The sequence below is a fragment of the Aphelocoma coerulescens genome, chromosome 3, assembly GCF_041296385.1.
Source record: "Aphelocoma coerulescens isolate FSJ_1873_10779 chromosome 3, UR_Acoe_1.0, whole genome shotgun sequence".
Classification (NCBI taxonomy): Eukaryota; Metazoa; Chordata; class Aves; order Passeriformes; family Corvidae; genus Aphelocoma; species Aphelocoma coerulescens.
Genome location: NC_091016.1, coordinates 21,243,387 through 21,264,642, shown reverse-complemented (window position 1 = coordinate 21,264,642; position 21,256 = coordinate 21,243,387). Strand labels below are relative to the sequence as shown.

Genomic DNA, 21,256 nt, shown 5'->3' with positions numbered 1-21,256 from the left:
CATTCTCTAATGAGTATTTATAAATATGTGATTTTTTTTTTTTCTCTCTGTATTATTATAACTTTAAAGTAGTCATTGTTCATTTCTAAAATCTAGACATGAAGGATACGTGAACCCACAAACCCTTATTTCTGGGGCTGGGTGATGAGCTCTGTCTGTCAATCCTTAGCTTTTGAAGATGAGCCTTTGAGGTTATACTATCCACAACTTGTCCAAGGTGTCTGACTGTGGCCTGGCCTGCTCTATGACCCATTGTGACGGAGCACTTTCTAATTGCACTGAGAGAAATTACCTGTTCTTTCACAGATGGGGAGAAAGTTGCAGCCTGCCTCAGTTAAGCATCTTTGACTTTTAATCCTGACTTTTCACTTAGATTTGTCACCATGTAGCTTTGTTTGAAATTGGCCATTTTTTTACCCTATTTGTCGTTTCTATGGGTAAAGACCTCTCGCAGTATATCTGGGTTATAACAGTACATAAAGACTGATGATATGGAGTGGCCATATTTGCATGTGTCTGTCCCCGGAAGGGTGGACTGTGATTTTATTGGATGTCTGCAGCTATTACCTTGAAGGATAAATTTTCATTTTTCATCTATTCTTCCCCATCTAGACTGTATCAGGATTAACTGTAATTCCAGTAAGTGCCTATTCAAACTTTTTAAAATGTTATTCCACCATTGTAAAATATGCAAACTAGAATGGCAAAGATTGTGGACAGCTTGCAAGCACTTGATAATTTATTAATGAAATGTGATGATTAATTATCACTGTGTAAAAAGTCATCATATCTTTAGCACTTGTTTTTTGTCCTTCCCATAGGACATAGCATTAACTGGAATATTAAAAAGGAAGCATTCTACAGGTTGTAAACAAGCCTGGAGGAAATGCTGCTTGTAGTGCTGTATTATTCTAGATAGGCTATTTTATTTACAGTAGCCAAAGAATTTTTGAACCAGCATTTCTGATAAGCTGTCACACATTTTTCCCCCCATGTCCTCCTCCTAATTTTCCTGACATTTGACCTTCAACCTGTGGTTAGACTGTTGTAACATAATAGTTTTTACTACAAAAATTTCTATTTTACAATCCTCCTAGACAATTAACTGTATTTACTGGCTGGTTATAGCACAATTGAGTTTTGCTAAATCTTTGATTTATGGAAACGTCATACATTGCAGTAAGGACATTATTAAGTCTGAGAATAACCATATTTCTATGATGATTTTTTACACTCTAATTATGTAAAAAAACCCTGAATTGAACAATTTTTCTCTGTGATATGCATGTTTATGAAACAGAGGGAAACATTTGCCAGATGAATGGACTAAATTTTAACTTCTCTGATATTATTTGGATTAAGAGGCTATATTCTGAAAGGAGAAAAAGGACTGTGATTTTATTTTGAGTCTATGGAATTCCTGAATGGTGTCAACAAAATTATTGATAGTAAGTATGGTAGATTTGAGTTTTGGGTTGTTTTTTTTGTTTCCCTTCCTAACAGGTTTTGCAGGCCAGAGGACTGGCTTTATTCAAATAGAGAAAAAGCTAAACAACAAACTGCACAGGTTTCATTTGTAGTTGGTAAGAGTTAAAAGATATTAACATAACATTCCTTAATAATTTTATAACCCATAAAGAAAAACAATGATCTGAAGTTATTCTTAATGTGCCATTTGCTAATAGATTTTTCAATTAATAACTTTACAAGACAAAAATACAGCATTTGTATTAAAAACGAGAAAAATTTCTTGGGGCAAATGTTTAATTTAAACTGTTCTTAAATTCAGAGAGACTTTTCAGTATAATAAAGGAAATGCTTGTAATTACCAAGACATAAAGATATATCTTCCTCATATTAAAAACAAAATAATAAAAAAGTAAAAAAATTATCACTTATAAACCCAAATATTTTCTGTTTCCACTCACTAAAATATATAAAATCATGAAAACTCTCAGAAGCATTTTCTTGGTCTGCCACAGGACGCTATTCTTTTCTACTACTGAAATCTCAATTAGAAAAAAACTTCCAAGTGTAAGACAAGCAACTTTTTGAGCAGAACTGTAATGAGATTGCCTGCTGCTGGTAAATTCCTTTTTTTCTTAGGAAAAGCAATATTGCTTTTTTCTTAACTTCCTTAATAAAATCAGAAAACTCCTCTGAAAATAGAGTTACTAATGTAAGGAAACCCCCCAGGAGTAAAACCACAATATAACAGGTGTTTTCAGTTTTTAATCTCTTTTGGACTAAATGATGTGTCAAAGATAAATTTAAATGGCTTCTAGGTTTCATTTTTAAGTAAGTTTTGATGATCAAAAGAGAATGTGCAAACACAAAGTAATAAGCCTCCAATTAGAAGATTGCAAAGAGGAGGAATGTACCTACTGGATTGGATTAGCAGTCACAAGTTCTTGGTCTCATTCAGAAGTAACATAACCTCTCGACAAAATATCCTTGGTATACAATACTCATAAGTTATTTTTCTTTACAGTTTGTTTATAGTGGTTTTGTTGTTAGAAATGAACTTGGGTGATGAGTTCCATCTCCCTGTGGTGCTTGTGTGTACTGAGCAGGGTTTTGTGAACTTTCAGTACGGTAAGTACTACACTGCTTTCTTCTCTGCACTGGAGTTTTTCAGCAACCAGATGTTTCATGAGCAATTTCTATATTTTAATATTTAGATTACAGAGATTTATTGCTCTAAGCAGTCCTTAAAAATGCTTATTAGACAATATAATGGGGTTTAGTGGGACACAATTTGTTTCAAAGCAACAGCATCCAGAACTGGAGTATTAATTTGCTAAACACTTTGATAATTGAGTGCCTTTCCATTTGATTCTGCTGAGAGCTGGATGTGTATTAATCCAGATTTTATGTTGATAGAAGTAAATCTGGTCTCCATGTTGGATTTTTTTTTCCATTCCTGTTAGTTAGAAATTAGTCATGTTAATATAACCTCAGTGTTGGGAGTGGCAGTCATTACTTATAACTAGCCTAGTAACAGAGTTAAGGTCAGGATGAAGGTTTGAATTTAGACAGATAGCTTTAAAACAAATCCAAAGACTTAAACTAAACATAAACAAGCTTGAGAGAAGAAAAAGGAAAATGTGAATGTAAACACCTTCTCCTGCTGTGAATTACAAACCTAGGGAATAAAATACCTCTTCCTCTTCTCCTTTCCCCCAAAGCCTGTCTTCTGCTCATGCAAATCAAAGGAATAAGTGTCAGCTGACAGAACTAAGATTTTGGTAGCAACTTTTTCTACGCATGGTCATGCCTTCCCCTTTAGCTGATGTCCTGTCTTGCAGAAGAGGTGGCATTTTGGGCTCTTCCTTGTTTGAAGGGCAGAATTTTTTAAACTTCTAAAATGTTAATCAGATATCAGGTCAGTACTGAGCTTGTGTCTCATTAACAATACTATGGAGGCTGTTCATGCCAATTTTATGGAACTGTCTGGAATGCTAAATATTTTGTGCTAGGTTAGAAGATTGATACGCCCATAAAACCACACATCATGAGAAATCTGTCTCACGTCAGTCAGAAAATACTGTTGCTGAAATGTTGGGTTTGTACATCCTTAAATAACTTCATTGTGTTCTTCAGAGCTGCAGGTTTACAAAATTAAGTTGTCTGTCAGGCAGTGAATTAAATGGTCCTTTTAAATTGCAGGTACCTGTAGGTCAATGTTGGGGCTGCAGCAGGAGAAAGGGAAAAGCTTATTTTATGAACAGAAATAGCTGCTGTGGTTTCTGTATTAGTGTTCACAGGGCAAAGAACTCATTTAACAATAAGACTGCCGTGAACTCTCTTCTTTTAAATAATATGAATGTAACAGCATTTTTTTGCATTAATCATTCTGTAAAAAATAAGTTGGTAGCTGTAGAGCTCTTCTACATTATATACAGAACTGATAAACTAATCCTTAAAACTTGCCTAAGAATAATTTATGAAAAAAAAATTTTTAAAAGCCCCAAAACATTTCTCTTTTTCAAAGAAGGAAGTCATTTTTACCCTTTAATCGTAAACTGTAAAGCATAAATTATAAATAGCAGTGAATCCTAGTGAACTGAATGGGATTTTTCTGTAGTATTTCTGAGATAGAACTTCCTCCCAATAAAATTTACATTGCAGTTCAATAACAGCTTCTGAAGGACTTTTGAACAAAAGCAGGTGTGCTATATTTTAATATTTTTCACTGCTGTAACTTAAAGGCTACTATCGACTTAATTTAAATTCCTATTTTTTTCAGTTTTAATGATTCCAAAACATTAACATCTGAAAAAATCCAGGTAGCTGTAAAGGCTGCTGGTTTTAATATTCAATATGCTTTTGTCAGAGACATCTCCAGTCTTACCAGTTATTTCATCTTTTGGGTTGTGAGGGGTTTTATTATTATTATTATTGTATTGCTATAATTTCTGGAAATAAATTTTCTATATTTTTATATAAGTCAGCAGAATAGGACTGTAGGTTTTTTATTAATTGATACATTATACCACTAATAATGTTAATTGTTAAATAGCTGGCTCTTATTTCCCAGTCTGATACTTTTTTTCAATATGAAAAGGTACAGGACATGTTTTTGGATGGTGCTCTGAAAGATTGCTCAGCTTGTGGCACACAGTGCAGGAGAGATTTAGGTTAGTTTTCTAGTACACAGCTTTGCTTCTGTAGGCAATAACTCATAGAGCAATGGCACTGAATTCAGTTATACTCAAATGTAGGACTGTCAGAAGAAATGATTATGAATTGCAGGATGTCAGGGAGCAGAGAGTACCACGGTAGTAAACGTGTACACAGTTCCCCAGGGAATGTGTGAACCGGGTGAGCAAGGTGGGTGTCCACTTTTACAAATTAGGAGGAGTTTCCTGGGCTGTGAGGGTTTTCTATTTGTTCTTCCAGCTAATTGCCCATTCAGAGGTTGTATTTACATGCACCCCTCGTTCTTGTGTCTATCTAGTTAATCACCCATTCTCCATATTATTTATTGTTCTTCTCACTTTGTTTTTCTCATGCCATTTCAATTCTCTGTTCTCTATAGCCCTTCATCTTTTTTCCTTCTTTTGTATGCTCATCCTCTTAAAACTTTTCTATTCTGCAGATGTGCACGTTACAGATGATTAAGTTATTCTGTTTGGAAACATCTGTTACTGAAGCACTTCTTGTCAAAATATCCTGCAAATCCAGGGCACGACAAGGAGCTCTGTCATTATTAGTAAATAAGAGGAGAATTGTGTATTTTAAAGAACAGGCCATGGTGTTGAATTACATTATATTTTCAATGTGCAGATGAATTTTAAGAGGCAGAAAATGTTTTGTGAAGACTATACACCCTTTTGAAAGCTACTGCTTGTAAAACTGCATTTTATTGCAAAATCCAGAATCTTCATCTGTGCTGTTATGGATATTCCAAAGTCTACTGTGATAAGTAATTCATTAATATATTTCCATGTATTAACTTCCTACTATCTGGTGAAAAGAATTATTAGAATGCTTTATTCGCTCCCTTTTTTGCTGTTTTTGGCAGTAGAAAATCATTATGATGATACAATTTTGTAGCTCCACCCAAAATGTAAGATTTTGTACTTGGCCTGTTTTCTTACACAGTGCTTATGAATTGCATGAGTTTTGATCTTTTCCTCATTAAGTGTGGCTGACAGCCTGGCAAAAATATGTAAAAGAGCTTTACCATAGAGGACATGCAGCAAATCAGCAGGGTACTTTCTCTGCAAGTTCAGACAGGAACTTCCCTCTGTGGCATAAAGTTTGAAACAATTATAAATAATTCTTTTAAAACTTTGCCTATACTTAGCAGATTTAGAGCAGGAAGTCATTGGATTCCTTCTCATTCAGCAATATCAGTTTAAAGGCCCCTATTTCACATAATTTCCTGAAAAAACAGGTTCTGCTGCTATGCAACAAAACTGAAAACGTACCTGGCCCCTTTCAATCAAATTCTGATTACAATTTCATAGTTGCTAGTAGACAGCATAAAAAAAAAAAAAAAAAAAAAAAAAAAAAAAAAAAAAAAAGTAAAACTGCTGCTTTACTCAGAGATTCTCACTGGAGTCCTCAGTAGTCAGTCCTGAAGCTGCACTAAGACCATCCTGTGTCTTGTTCCAGGCCTTATGTTTTGAACAAAGGTTGGAAACAGCTCACCTTGGGGAAAAAAGTCCATGTTTGAAAGCAGAAGAGCCTGCCTGTATAAATATAATCAGGAGGGCTGAAGTCATTAAGGGACAGCACATTATATATTCTGTACAGCCACAGAAGCCAGTTACAAGAGATACCTCTAATTTCTCCTTCTCTGTTAAATATAGAGTGGGAAGAAGTGGTGCTGCACAGGTTATGCCCTGTGAGCCCAACACATTAATTGGCTCACTGGGTATTCACTTCTTCCTGCAGTCTTTGTGCCCACTTGCTCTGGAGAAAAGTAGGAGCTGTTTCTTGAATGGTTGGAGTGACTTAGGTGGGAATGTAAAGGGAACCAGCATGGCCAGTGCTGATCATTTGTCAGAAGTTTTCATACTATTCTTTGGTTTTTGTGTTTCAGAATTCCGTCTGTCTCTAAAAAAAAAATTGTCATTTACTTTAAAAACTGTGTTCTTTTCTCTTCCTGTCTGCTGGTACTGCTTTTACATTGCCCGTTGCTGTGCTGCCAGCACAAAAGGTTCAAGTCTATGTGATGAATTTGACTAAAGTGACCCATTAACAAAATTGTTAATTTTAACTTGCTGCAGTTTTCTCATATCTGTTGTAGAATAAAACAGGATGAGGGGAAGGCAGGAATGCTACAAAAACAACCTCTAGTAGAGAGAGTGCATTGCTTTTTACAGCAACACAGATTTATGCTATCCCAAAATGAATTAATCTGGCCTATGTCTAAGCAACAACATCCTGGAAAAGTACATGCTATGTACAGAAAGGCATAAACATCACTTCTTGAGATGTGGAATGATTAATCTATGTCAATTAAGGAAGTGATGTTTCTGACAACTGAGGGGAAATGTTGGAACAGTTTCTGGGTAAAGCTGTGCACCTTCAGCTATATACATCACAACTATTCTCTCCTGAATTTGGCTTATGAAACAAGCTGGATGTTGAACCTAGGAAATGTCTGATGCCCAGTTTTAGGGAGTTCCAAGCATGAGGAAAAGCCACTGAGTATCATGAAGAGGGATACGTATTAGGAGATGCCAGCTAAAGGGATGCTGTTCTTTTGGGCCATTCAAGTAAGATGATAAAGGTCTGCAATACGTTTTATGTTGTGGTTTTTTGGGAAATTTCACATGGATATAGTTTGGCTTGAGAGAGGACTCTGAGAAGGTAACAGTGAAGGCACATTGGACTTCCAAATGTGAGCTCTCTCACTTAGTGAGTGATTGAGAAAATCAGTCTTGTGATATACTGATTTCTCATCTCAAGCCTATGTTTTGGTTAGCACAGGAATTTTGCCAGGAAAGGCTCAAGTTATCTAAAAAGCTTCCATTTTTACCCCTTCCTTATCCAGTTACAGTTGTTAAGATGAAAAAAGAAAACCAACTAAAAACTTTAAATAATAAGGAGCATAAAAACTTTAGTCACCTAGCTTATTATAAAGAAATCTTGAGAAGAGTCTTGCACATACAATTTGTCAAAGCCAGTGGCAAAGCCTCCACAAGTTTCTCTCTAGCTCAGGCCTGAATCTGCTTAGCTGGGGCATGAGAGACAATTATCATATTAACAGCAAAAAAAAGTTCAAATCTTCATCAAAGTGAAAATAAAGGCCTTAGATATGTTGGCTGACCATTTAAGGCTCTACAATATTTACTTTCTCCCTGACAAAGCTTTCAGGGTTGGCTGCTGGGGACTGAGGGCTTTGCTCTATCAGTGCTTTCTGCATGAAGGACAGCAATAAAGTTTATTTTTGTGCATGCATTCTACTTGCTCCTTGTAAAACCGCATCTGTGTTTGCTCTTCCTTAGCTAACCGAGGGGAAAATTGCCATTAGTCTCCTGGCAGGCTGTCAGTAAAATATTATTTCAAGTTCTCTTACTATAAAACAGATGTTTTCCTTTTTGGTGTGTATACTTCTTTCCTGTCTTGTCACTCTTTTCATCCATCTTATTTATATCTTTTTAAGTTACACATTCTGCTCATGGTACTTTAAAGACATAGGTGATTTAACAGGAGCCTCAGTAATCAAGCACACACTAATAATATGTTTGGGGCTTTCTCAAGGCATAGTGGTGTGCTCTGCAATAGGCAACAGCAAAAGCTTAAACACAAGGCAATTTATGTAAATTTGAAAATTATTTGCCCTAATTGGTGGTGAAAAATCATTAGTTTAATGTTCAGGTAAAGACTTTTTTAGCACTACCACTTAAATGTTTTCAGAAACTTCTTTAAGATTGCTGAAAGCAATAGACTTTCCATTTGTGACATTTCAGTGTATACTTAATTTTTGCCATGCCAGGTATAGATAGTTGTCAGGTTAGTGAATATATGGGGCTATCTGAGTCAGGGCCACAGTGTGGTTATGTATCAAGGGGCTCTGAGAGCTGGAATGCTGCCAAAGGTTCACAAGCAAAGCCCAAGGGAACAGCCTGAAGTGGATGGAAGTTGTTCCCTCTGATCCTTCAGCCTGAACTCTTAAAGGGAAGCAGGGAGCAGGAGATCCTCTAAAATACTAAGTATGACAAGAGGACTCTTGGAGGGTAGGAAAGCAGAGATTGCTGCAAGCATGTAGCCTCTCATTTTACCAACAGGGACAAAGCAGCCTCCAGGATGTGCTGGATCTGTAAGAATAGACTGTCTTGAATTAATAAATCCTGATTTATATGCAAGGGAGCTATACATGTCTAGCTCATACTGGTCCTAGCAAATCCTTTATAAAAGGACTTTTCAGAAGAAGTAGACTAGGCCTTTTAAATATTTTAATGGGAAGAAGCACTTGAAAGTAACTTTTTCATGTATAGCAGGTCCTAAATTTCTCATATTTTACTTTTATGTTTTCTTCCTTTAGCTTTTGAGAAGCAAGATGACTTAATCACATTTCAGGACTGGTGATTTAAATTATCTTCACATTTTTGTTCCATGACAGAAAGTGGGTGTTACAGTCAAATCTTGCAGGGATAACAAGGAATCCTGCTCTAATCAGTGATAGCAAAGGAACTGAATAATATTTTCTTCTGGAGAAGAATATATAAAAGCTAATGTAATGTCATTCATATTAGCAAAGTGGGCTGCCATGGCAGTCATTCCACAGTAAAGCTCTGCTCCCAGCTGCTCCCACAGGAATCTCTGCTAACATATTCATAAGTGATTGAGAGACAAAGATGAACACTGAGATGATATTATTTGCAAATGCAGTGGGATTATTTAGCAAAATCAAATGAAATGCTGCGTTTGAGGATGTTCTGAGAGGCTCCAAAATGCTGAATGACTGCACAGCAAAGTGGTAGGGGGAATTAACTAGCAATATGCACAAAGTAATTCCTGCTAGAGAAAAGTAACCTTAATTATGCAAGTGCAGCAATGGAATGCGGTGGCACTGAGCTGAAGAAATTGTGCAGTCGTTGTAAACAGCTCTTGTAAAACAGTTCAGTGCTTAGAAGTGACCAGAAATCCCAGTGGATGGGAGTAGCTGTGGGGAGAAGAAGTAAGACCAGAAGAGAAAGCAGCATTATGCTATTGTGCAGTCATGGTTTATCCGCTTCCTGAATGCTCCATGTGTGTTCAGTTCCCGTTCCTCTTGATTAACTTAAATGGGGAAAATACAGGTCACTGCAGCTGGGAGGATTACAAGTCTGGATTAGCTTTCCTACATGAGGCAGCTAGGCATGCTAGGAAAAAAAATACCTGGGAGAATATGAACGTAGTTTTATAAATGCATGATTATATAGCTGTAAGAAGCAGCAAGAGGTTAATAAATTGATTTTTTTTTAATGAAATGGAAATACATCAAGGACTTTGTGTGATAAGGCTGTTTCTGCAGCTCCAGAAGTCCCAAACATGTCCATCACTGGAAGCTGTGGCTGTGATAGAGTAGTAATTACTACAGAGCAGTCCTACTTTTCTGTGCTGCTCTTGAAAGCACAGTGCTGAACTAGCTGGTCTTATGTGCCATTTCCCAGTTTAATTTGCAACTTCTTTCCCTAATTATTTCATCACTAGTTTATACCCTGTGTTCAGAGCAAGAGGAAATTGCTAGTGAAAGTAATCACAGACTCACAGACACATTGGGCTGAAAAAAAATATAAATCTATCATCAACTGGGTTGTATACAGTCATTCTAAACTTTGTAATCAGATTCCATGAAGATTAGAGTGTTAACACACAGATGGCAGCAGATGACACAAGCCAATATTTCAGCAAATTCTCAAAAAACCCTCTTGATTAACTGACAAATCCAGTCAAATTAGGGTAAGCCATTAATTAAAATGGCTCTTTTATATTCACTAAACATTGTGAATAATTTTTTTTTTTTTACTTATTACTAGATCTATCTGGCCAGAAATTTTGGTCTGTAGCTCTTTAAAAAAGAAATGAATTGTTGGCATTCAGTATTAAGAAAAAATAACAGTAACTCAGCATTGGTGAGCTGATGATGTTTCTAAATTTATACAGAGATTTAAAATACTATCAGACTTCATGTAAAAACACCTTTCTTTGCTCTTTATGCTTTTGTTTCTTAGGACTTTCTGTTTCTAAGATATAATGCTCTTGAGAGGAACATTTATTAATATGTTTGCAGAAAACATTTAGAAGTGCTTATAAATGAAAATTCTAGGGAGACATACTCCACTATTTCTATTGTAATACTACAGTTTGAAGAGTTATTTTCAGGGGATAGAAAATTACGTTGTTTTCTTTTTCCCAAAAGCTCTGTATAAGATACTAAAATCATTAATAGTTTAGTTCAGGAAGTATTTAAATCTATTAAGTGAATAGGAATTTTTCTAAAAATGAAGCCTTACTAATTCAGTGGTGCTGTGCTTATCTCAAGAATGTTTCTAGGAAAACCAACTAAATTGCCATCTCCCTGCAGGCAGATACTGCTTTTCTGATCAGCACACCACATGCTCACAGCCATCATTCTGTCCTAATACACACTTGTAAGGAACTCATAGAATAAATGTTGGGGTTTTGGGTTTTTTTTTTAATAGAAGGGACATGCATTTGGTAGGAAGTAAGGGAAAGGGGAAACAGAATCAAGGAGAGTGAAATTGGAATGGGATATCTGGTTCTCACTAGCACAGCCAGTGAGCATTGCAGTAGGTCTGGCATATGTTGATGGGAATTGCCAAGTTTCTGTCTGTCCCTCTCATATTAATAGATACTACTTCTAAATGATCAAAAAAACCTGCAGCTAGTTTCTGTGAGAGTCAGATCTGACCCTATATCTCAGTTTTGTGTGATGAGGAGAGCCAAGCTGCTTAGGAAATGTTTGGCTCCCTCTTCTTCAATCAAAGAAAGGAAAAATGACAAGGCTGCCAAAATAAAATTTTGCATAAATCAAAATTATTTTGATACATTTCTATATTTGTTCTGCTGGAAGTCTGGAATAAATCCCTGATAAGGAATTTTCTTACTCTTTCAGCACTAAGACCAGTGAAATCTGATTATAGACAGCAGATAACTATAACTCTACACGTGCATAGAGCTTTTGTCCTTTCCATATGTAGCACAGAAGTTGAGTTGTTCACCTATTTGCATAAGTACAAGTTCACAGAACCTGGTTTCTGAGTCATCTGTGGCATTTTGATGGCCCCTCCTTTATTGCATCTGCAAAAAGCCTTTGTGTAAGTATGTATTAGCTCCATGACTGTATCAGAAAGGTGGCTCTTTTATCCTTGCTTCACTTCTCTGCAGCAAGGCATTGTTTCATAAGTTCAGTCTTGATGAAGGAGCCTAGCAGTCTCTCAGCTACAACATTATTCTTCATTAATGTTATAAGAACAGTAATTCATTTTTCAATGTGCTTTTTTTGAAGAGCTGAAAACATTAAAAACATCTACCCAGTGCATGTAACTGATGAGCAGTTACTTATATTAAAAGCACTTACTCTGTATCTAGCACATTTTGCATTTATGTCTATTAAAATGCATGAAACATCTATCATAACATTTTAAGCACTCAGTAGCTTATTACTGGAACCACATAACTGCTTCCTTATTATCTCTTCTTGACAATAACTTTAATGAATTATATTCAGGTAGCTGTTGAAATTTCCATCCAAGTACATTACTTTTTTGGATGACATGTCAAGAGGTTAACTTATGCTCCCTTCCAGCTGATTTCTAGGCCTCAATCCATCAGACAAGTCCCTTCAGAGGAGATATTGCTCTGTTGAGCTGAGACATCAAGATAAAGTTGGCTTTCAGAGATGCAGTCCCCTTTGGGAAATGTGCAAGGAACTCTTCAGCAGTTATTTGTCTAGGCAGTCTTGAAGCAACAAGACACAAGACGAAGACCAAGACATGGAATGAGAAAAAGCAATTAAAGAAAAAAGGGAGCTGTGGTTCATGTAGCTTATGCTAATTCTTTGGTATTATTTCTAATTCATTTTATATTCTGTGAGATTTTCCTCCAGGGAGTGAAGCACATGTATGTAGAAATAAAATTTCATTAGTTAAAAGTTCCTCTCTGTCTCTGCACACTAAGGCTTTTCTCACTAGTAGTAAAATCTGTCTGGAAAAGAAAGCTCAAATAGGTAAGTCAACAACTCCATCTTTCACTTACATGCCATGAATTGTTTACAGGTGACTTGTAAAAAAAACCTTATAGTTTTACCAAAATTTAAGCACTATAATTGTTGAATATGGGTGAAAATTACCTGGTGAACTTTTGCTGTGGTTATTGGTATACTTTGAACTGTCTCTGCAGTTTTTGCTGTCTAATATTTCAGCAGCTCGAAAGCCAAGTCTGCTGTTTCTTAGGAGGAAACGACCACACCCTTTGCTCTGGGGGGAAGAAGTATTCTTGCATCTCCCGCTAACACGAGACAGCTGACACCATCACTGACATGATACAAGACACTTAGGAACTCAGCTGATGAGCTAATTGGCTGTGAATAAGAGCAGCACTACCTCTGAAAGTCAGCAACACGGATTCTCGATTCCCTAAAATTGCATAAATCAATGATAAGATACAGAGCACACCTTAAGAAAGTGCAAGTAGGCACTTCTGCCAAGAAGTTTACTTGTTTTGTTAAATAAAAAATTGTCCCTTTCTGACACTGAGCACAATCCTAAAGAGATGATAAATGGCACAAGAGCATTGGAGAGATTCTCTCAATGTTAAAAACAACTCCAGGTACTAAATTTCAAAAGCTATGCTTTTCTTCTCAGGCATGCAAGACTATATATACCCATCCAAGTCAGTGGAGGCTGATCATAGAACCTTTGTATTCACCCACTTGTAATTTCTGAAAGCAATCTGAAATGTCTATTTTAGTCCTCCTTGCTTGATTCCTGTCTGCTTAGAAGTATCCAAGAATAAGCAGTGTCAAGAAATTGTGCTTTCTGATCCATGATGATTATAAAATATTTTAAAACACTTAATCAATAATAATAAAACTTTAAATATTATTCTCATTATTCTTAATTAGGCAAAATGTTATAATTCAGCATTTAAATTATAAAAAAAAGGATATGAGTGTAAGATTTAGTTTTAACTATTTTATAACAACTGTTTTTTGGGATGAAGACACCTGTAAATTAAGAGGAGTTTATTCTTAAAATAAAGTCACAGTCCAAATTCTCTTCCTTTCTATGCCAGATAGTTTCCAATCTGCTTATTCTTAAGAACACTGTGCAAGGTATAAGGGTAAAAGGAAATATTTAAATGTTTTTTTTTTTCCTGTTATGTTAATTTAACTAAACATAAAGGTAATTTTTTTCTATAGAAAGGTAAATTATGGCTAAGCATACTTAAATTGTGCTTACTTATATTTGAAAATGTAACGAGTTTTGACAGCCATGGTTTTGATATAAATGGGCACAGTCAATATGAATGTCAGAAAGGCTGATGTGTGGTCAAAGCTGTTTCTGCTTTTCTTCCTTGTTGTCACTTATCATCTAGCCAATGTATAACAAATATTACAATTCTCTCCATGAAAAAAAAAATGAAACATTCAAATGTGTACCTACTTTTTCTATGAAGATTGCTGTAAGTTAGGTTATTTTTACCTCGCTGGTTTTAAGTGGAAAGCAGTAGCACAGGTTCTTCGGGCTCCTAAGGGTACCCCTGGAGATCAGCTGCATCTGTTGCCTGCAGCACCTTTGTCTCTCAGTCTTTTTTGTTTGTTTGTTTATTAGCTGAATGACAGCAATTAACTTTTATAATCTGGACCTTATTTAGATACCTGTCTTGTTGTGAAATCCTTCTTCCAAGTCAGAATTCCTCCAGATCTCTTGGGCTCAGAGAAGACAACAAAATTCCTCTGGAAGCTGAGGGCACTGTGTTTGAACAGTAACTTGTAGAGATGATGTCTGAGGAAATGGAGGTTGTCAGGTGTATTACTCTCCACTTGTGTGAAAACTTAGGGGAATGTTCTTGCTGCTCCTGGAAATCCAGGACAGGTAAATGTATGTTTCTGCCTCTGTGTTTTTTAAGGTTTGGGACTTTTGGTTTGGTAGCCAAGACCAGAATAATGAGTCTGCTGAGGTAAAAATCAAACTCTTCTTGGGAAAGGAGGAACTTAGCTTGAATTTATCTTAGGATTGCTGTTTTCCCTTACTTTAAGCCACATCTCAAAAACCAGTAGTATTGCTAGAACTCTGAATTTATAGAGAATTAATGAATATTAGAGGTTCTGGCTGCCATTAAAGTCATAGCTGAACAATGAATATTTACTTTTAAAAAAATTGAATTTCAATACTCCTTAAAATTGGGGTTTAATGTCAGTTTTAGTAGTATTTTACATAGGAGTTCCCAAGTTCCCACATCATTTGTCATGATTTTTCAATCCTATTCTTTTTATAGAAGCAGAAAAAGTAAACGCTAATAACTCCCGATGAATTAGCCATTCTTTTCTTTGCCAGTTTTACAAAGTTTTTGTTAAGTAGGCGCTAAAAAGAATTTTCCATTGAAGCAAGCTTTCAGAATTAGAAAGCTCAGTGTAATGCAAAAATCCTGCATGGGAGAATTTCAGTCTTTTAAAGGGATTAAAATTTCCCATTTACTTTTTTTGTGTAATACACAAGCTTATGGTGGGTGATATTTGAAAAAGAAATAATTTCAGTTATCAAATGGGATAGAAGACTTGTGAAATAGCTCCTTTCCTAGTGTAGAGCAGTAGCTTAGGTAGAATGAAGCCAAAGATACTGACTTGATACTGTTAAGTTTGACTTAAAGAAAAATGCTCAAATGTATTCAGCTTAAAGTTTGTGGAGTTTTTCATCATAGCAGCCACATCAAGCTAATGTGAAAACAAATTAAGATTTATTAAACCCACACAAGTAGTTTGTGGAAATGAACCTGCCGAATGCCAACTCACTCTTAACTCTTGAGTTCACTTTAAAAAATTTAGCCTGATTCAAGGCAGGGTATGACCTTGCAGTGTGATTGTAAAGCTGCACGATCCTTGCAAGCACACATTTCTTTACATGGAGTAAATAATCTTTCACACAAGTTTTCTTTAAATTAGCATCCAATTGCCATGTATTGAAAGCTCACCTCACCTACAGCAAAGCCAATTGTCAGGTTCACCATAGTTTCTGAAAATCTGTCTCAGAGCGTTTGGCAGTAAGCTGACAAAGCAACAACCATCTTTTTCAAGCTCATTGACTTTGCTTTAGTTCACAGCCTTGGGGGAAATTCGTACAACCTTTAGTACCTTTAGCACATTTTCTGGTCCTTGTGATCCTCAGAGAACAGTATGAAAGAGAAACTGCACTCATTAAAAATACAGGGATCTAGCTGCCTTCTGGTTTCAGCTACTTTTAAAAGATACACTTTTCTTTGATTATTTTCAAGAAGAAGGAAAATTACATGTCCTTAGGGCTGTTTGTGTTTCACTTGCTTACATAGATGACTTACAAAACAAAATTAAAATGCAGCGGATTTTAAACCATAAACGTTTTGAGTAATGCATCGAGAAATGTCTGTAAGATGGGTCAGACTTTTCATAATGCAGTAACAAAACTAGTTTTATCCTCTCATGTGCTCTGAGTTCACAGAGAGCTGTAATTGCTACTTCAAAACCTTTTTTTTTTTTTTTTTTTTTTTTTCCAGGAAATACAGTTCCAATTACTATAGACCCAATAATTGACCAGCAAGGCACAATTTTGAGAGCATGTGTCTGTCTTCTACATATCCTTTGGTCTAGCAGGGAAGTGTGGAGATCAAGACTTGTAACTCTAAAGTTTATTGCTTTCTGATGTTTTTCCTTCTTTCTCCATCTTGCTGAAATGGAGTACTGGTCTTATTTGTAGAGAATAGGCTTTCACAAGACAGTGTTTCATCAGCAGCACCTTTCTTGGCAGAATCCTTAGACTTAATTTAGTCCAATAGATCTGTATTCTACCCTCCCACCTGGATCCACTGGCTCTGTTTAGACATCAGCTGTGTCACAGTGAATATCTCACAGCTTAAAAGAGATAAAAGGATGAGTATGTGTGATATTGCACCCTAAATTAAGCAGCTTCCAAGAGAAAGACAAAGCTGGGAGGGGGGAAATGCACAGCAACTCACACCATGGCCAGGGAAAGCAAATTTGGAGAAAAGAGAGAAAAGAACCAAACAAATGAACACTCCGTGTCCTCAGAGCTGGATATGGTGCTTGATTCCTGGATTGGTTGTTTTTATATCCTTCCATGGATTTTTCTTCCCCAGTGAATTCACTGTGTATGCTGTTTCTCCTTGCTAGTGAACTAAATCAATATTGAATGCTGTCTGTTTGTAGTTTGTTCATGTAGGGGAAGCCAGCAGAATTTTCAAAAGTAACTTGTTTAGCTTTGTGCATTTCTATATGAGAAATATAGATAAGCCTCGATGGCAATATTTAATATTATATTCCTGTTTTTCTAAAGAATATGAGCAAATCTATTCTACAGCTGAAATGAAGGCTAATGAATGATTACCAGCAGCTCCAATCTCCTTCATTTTAATTTCTGAAATGTCAAATTTTATTTTAAAAGAAGGGATAAAAATACCCTTAACTGCCAATACATTACCCAAATTGCCAAAAGCAATTTTGCCTATAATAAAACTATTGTGGGCTGAAGCATTTGGATCAAGCAGTGCAAGATTGATATGTTTTTCTTGATACAATCCAGTGAATGTGCTGTTCTTGTGGAATTTTCCATATGAGCCTGTTGGGGAGAAAACACAGTAGACAAAATTTCTTTGATTTGCAATTAGATTTTTTCAAGTTATCAGTTAGCTGTAAATGATAACCTGATACACTTTTCTGATATTTAAAAGGCAATGTAATTTTCCTATTGGCAAGAAACATGTTTAGTGAGGGAATTTTGGGATGGTACAGGCACAGTCATTTAAAATACAGTTGAGTCACTATATTAATTGATATTTTAAGATCAGCTGTGCTAATGAGTGCTTTGGAAGACCAGAAATGTTTCTGCAGCCAGCCATAGAAAGGAGAGTGAAGGTTAAGATGCCTTACCCTGTATGTCTTTTGCTTCCGTACCTTGCTCTGGAGGAGCCTCCCCTGAGCTATTTGTGCTGCAGCCTGGGATGAAATGCAGATGCCTCATGAGGTTTGCACAGTGACTGTGAGTCTGGCTGAGTGCTGGAACAGAAGCATGGGTTAGAGGCATGCTAAATTTACTCGGGAAGGCAGGATAAATGAGATGGCACAGAGTTGTCTTGTTCTGCACCAGGTATTTACAATGACTCTCTGAGGTGCCCCTCAGAGCCATGCAGTTTTCTCTACATAGCAAGGTGAACCGTAAAATATTTGTTATTTTAGCTGAAATCTTGACAACCGTGACTTAAATTAGCATTTGCTATTAACTGAATTGATCTCAGGGTTTTGTCTTCTTGTCCAAATGGCTTTTTGTCTAAATGCCACCTGAAACTGATAGCTGTAGAATGCATAGTTTTCTGTTAGCAAACCAGGCTGAAACCACTGATCCTTCTTCTGCTGACCAATAAATAAATAGTGGTGATTTGCCTGTATCTGGCTTGGGTTCCATAGGTTAGTATAGCATTCACTGAAGCACCCAGTCTCCCTTGCTAGTCTCTATTTACTATGCCTCTTTCCATATTTCATCTTTCATATCTACTTTTAATGGCAGCATTGAATGCTCCAAGCATTTTAGTACATTTCTTGGTAGTGGTGGGTGGCATTGTGAGAAACAAATTCCTGTGTTTGGTGCCGACAACTAATTTTGACCATGTTTTGGTACAATGCCAAAAGCTAGTATCTTCTTTCAAAATCATCAGTTCTGTTCAAATAGTTGGTTAAAAGTAGAGTACCACAGGATAGATATCTATAAGAGGAAAAACTGTGCATATTGAAGTTAATTGACTGACTTGTTGGAATTCAGCAAATCTTCAGGACTTGAATTAGGCTGAATAAGCTCCTCACAAGGTAGTAAAGAGAATAGGAATCTCCAGAGAACATTTAGAATATTCAGTGCACTGGAAATTCGAATTTTTTTCTTTGTGAGGTTCACACTTTTTTCCTTTAACTTTGAAAAGGCTGTTAAGTTCCAGCTGAGGTGCTGACAACAAAGTAAGCTCATCTTTGGATGCTAAAGTAAACATATAACTGGGAATTTTTGGGGCTTTATATGTCCTAGTTCATAATGAATTGCACCATCAAGCTTTGTACCTGTATCAACTGACTGCACAGTCTGCATTTTGCTTTGTAAAAAGTTGGTTATACAAGCAATTATCTGCTTTTAAATGGATGTGGAAATTTTACTGGCATGATGGACTCTGAGCAAATTGTGGTAGCCATAAAAGTGCCAGTACTTCTTTTATTTGGTACTATCCATTTTCTCTAGGGACGCATAAAATCTAGTAGTTATTTAAGCCTTTAAAATAGGGAAAGAGCTGAACCTAGACATTGATAATAAATTTCATACTTAAGCAAGAGGAGACACTTAGTGGATTATTTTTTTTCCAGTTTGTATCTGGTCTCAGAAAGGAAAGGTTTATGATTAAGAGTTTAGTATCTGAGAAAATTAGTAGTTCAGAAAGTGAGCCAGTGAGCTGGCTGGGTATGTGAAGCAAAATAACTGTGCTCTGTATAGAAGGAGACAGATGAGTTCCAGGGGAATGGCAGTGTGGGAAACAGGAGTGGAGAGACAGAAGTTTGGAAAAGTAGTATCAGTCCTTGAAAAACAAAAAAACCTGGAAATTATATTTTTTTTTTCTCTTAATTGGGGCTCTTGCTTTTCTTCTTGTGGGAGATATTGAACAATATTTTTTTTAAAAAGCCCAGAACACCCATTCCCCCCCTTGCCAAAAAAAAAAAAAAGGTGGCAGTATGCCAATTCTTATTTAAATACACTTATTTAAGAGCACTTTCTGCTGCTGTGATTTAAATGGAGTCACATCAGTGTAAAGTCAGAGCAAGACCAGAGAGCCAATGTTTTAGTAGATACAAATTTCTAGTAGATTCACTATAAGAACTATAACCAGGGCAGAAGACTCTGTACTGTGGTGACCTCAGTATGATGTTTAAATTAATTTCAGGTCAATATATTTGAAAGTCAGTGAGTAAAGTACTAATATGAACTATGTTTTTGGTTGGCTGATGCCATTTAACAAGGTACGTTAAGAGTTTTCTTCTGCAGTTCCGGTAGCCTTGTGGTATCAAGGGATTCCTACATGTTTTTGTGTTTAAGTATTTAGACAATTTTCTCCAAAATACTCTGCTCACAAATATATTTGTTGCTTTTCTATGTGAAAACATCTTCTTGTCAGGAAGCAGCACAAGCACTGCATTAGCACGGGAATGGTGAGCATGCATCCCCTTCCTTGTCTCCCTCTACAGTTGCCAAGGAAAACTATTCTACTTAGCAGAGATGCAGTAGGATGAGACAGGTAGATACACAATCCCTGGGCACTGGACCTGGCTATTTTGTAATTTCTTGAACTCTCTCTGACAAAGCAAAAGCCCTTCTTCTCTGTTAGAGATCAGCCCCAGGAAAGAAAGGTCTGGTTTCCGTGCAAGTGGATAGTTTCTCCAAGACCAGGACTCTTTTCAGTGCACTGCCCCCATGGTGTGTCATACCAAGGTTTTTCCTTTTTATAGCCCTTTCACCAGGGGTCCCCTTAATCCTCTTTTGGATTGCATGCAGTGGGAACAGGCAGCTGACCTGATTTTTTTTTACTCGGCGTACTCTTGCAAGGAAAATAGACTGATGCATAGGAAAACACACATTTAATTTTACAACAGGAAGAGCTTACAAGTCCCCAGCCATTAAAAGAGAATAGATAGATTTGCTTGTAAATGTGAGCAGCCAAGTTGGATTTGATATTAATATACACTGAGGCACCTTTACACGAAAGGGACACTACAGAGGGTTGTTAATGTGAGAGTAAATTAAAATTGCATATGCTTTTAGGTCTTTTAGAGATCTGAAGCAAGAAAATGGACACTGAGTGGTTCAACTACTTTAATAATTGAAAAACAAAGGGGGGGTTGGACTAACAAATAAGTATGAATATGTTTACAATAATGTTAAATGACGTATGACTAGGTAGGCTAATTGACTCTCACTAAGATTTTGCTCATGTCATTTCAGCATTTTATATAAATCCATCTGCTTTTGCCAACTCTAGGTAGAAATTGCTTCTGTTGAAGTGCCTAAAAGAAACTGCCTAAAGTTTTACTCACTGCATCTATATCAGCACATTCAAAGAGAATATTATTCACTTAAGCTTTATGCAAAACTGGTCTTATCAAAGAAAGCAAACATTTAAGAAACAGAATGATTCAGGTAATTGACCCAAATCATCTGCTTCTTCTGGGTTTGAACACCTTTCCTAGCTTGGTGTCAATACAGAGACACAGAGAAACAGTGTTATGAGAATCTCACTGCCTTTGCTTCATTTTCTTTCCTGGAGATCCCTTGGCATGCCCAAAATAGTAAAGGCTGCATATAAAAGCAGGGCAATGAACCAGAAGCAATTAAAAAAAATGCTGACAGAAGATAGAAAACATCTGAGATGCAAACTGTCCAATATGCTGAACAGCTACATCAAGCTCTTAGCGTCCTCTTCCCTCAGTGCAGTTCTGAAGTCATAGAGGCTTTGATTTTAGGCTTTGATTTTACTAATAGACCTCCCCCACCAC

The 21,256-nt window shown here is 36.4% G+C and overlaps 1 protein-coding gene across 25 annotated transcripts in view; it reads left to right on the top strand.

The window, feature by feature from the left end:
* The window catches only part of NRXN1 (neurexin 1), a 681,973-nt gene that overhangs the window by 290,602 nt on the left and 370,115 nt on the right, over positions 1-21,256 (top strand). For 17 of the 25 annotated variants that reach the window (XM_069009396.1, XM_069009402.1, XM_069009401.1 and 14 more), the window contains one exon: positions 613-639. The exons of 7 other annotated variants lie outside the window; for them this stretch is intronic. In XM_069009396.1, coding sequence (XP_068865497.1) covers positions 613-639 — 27 coding nt within the window. Of the gene's footprint in view, positions 1-612; positions 640-1,503; positions 1,848-21,256 lie in introns of those variants that run through there. One more of the 25 variants, XM_069009422.1, reaches the window with a different exon arrangement.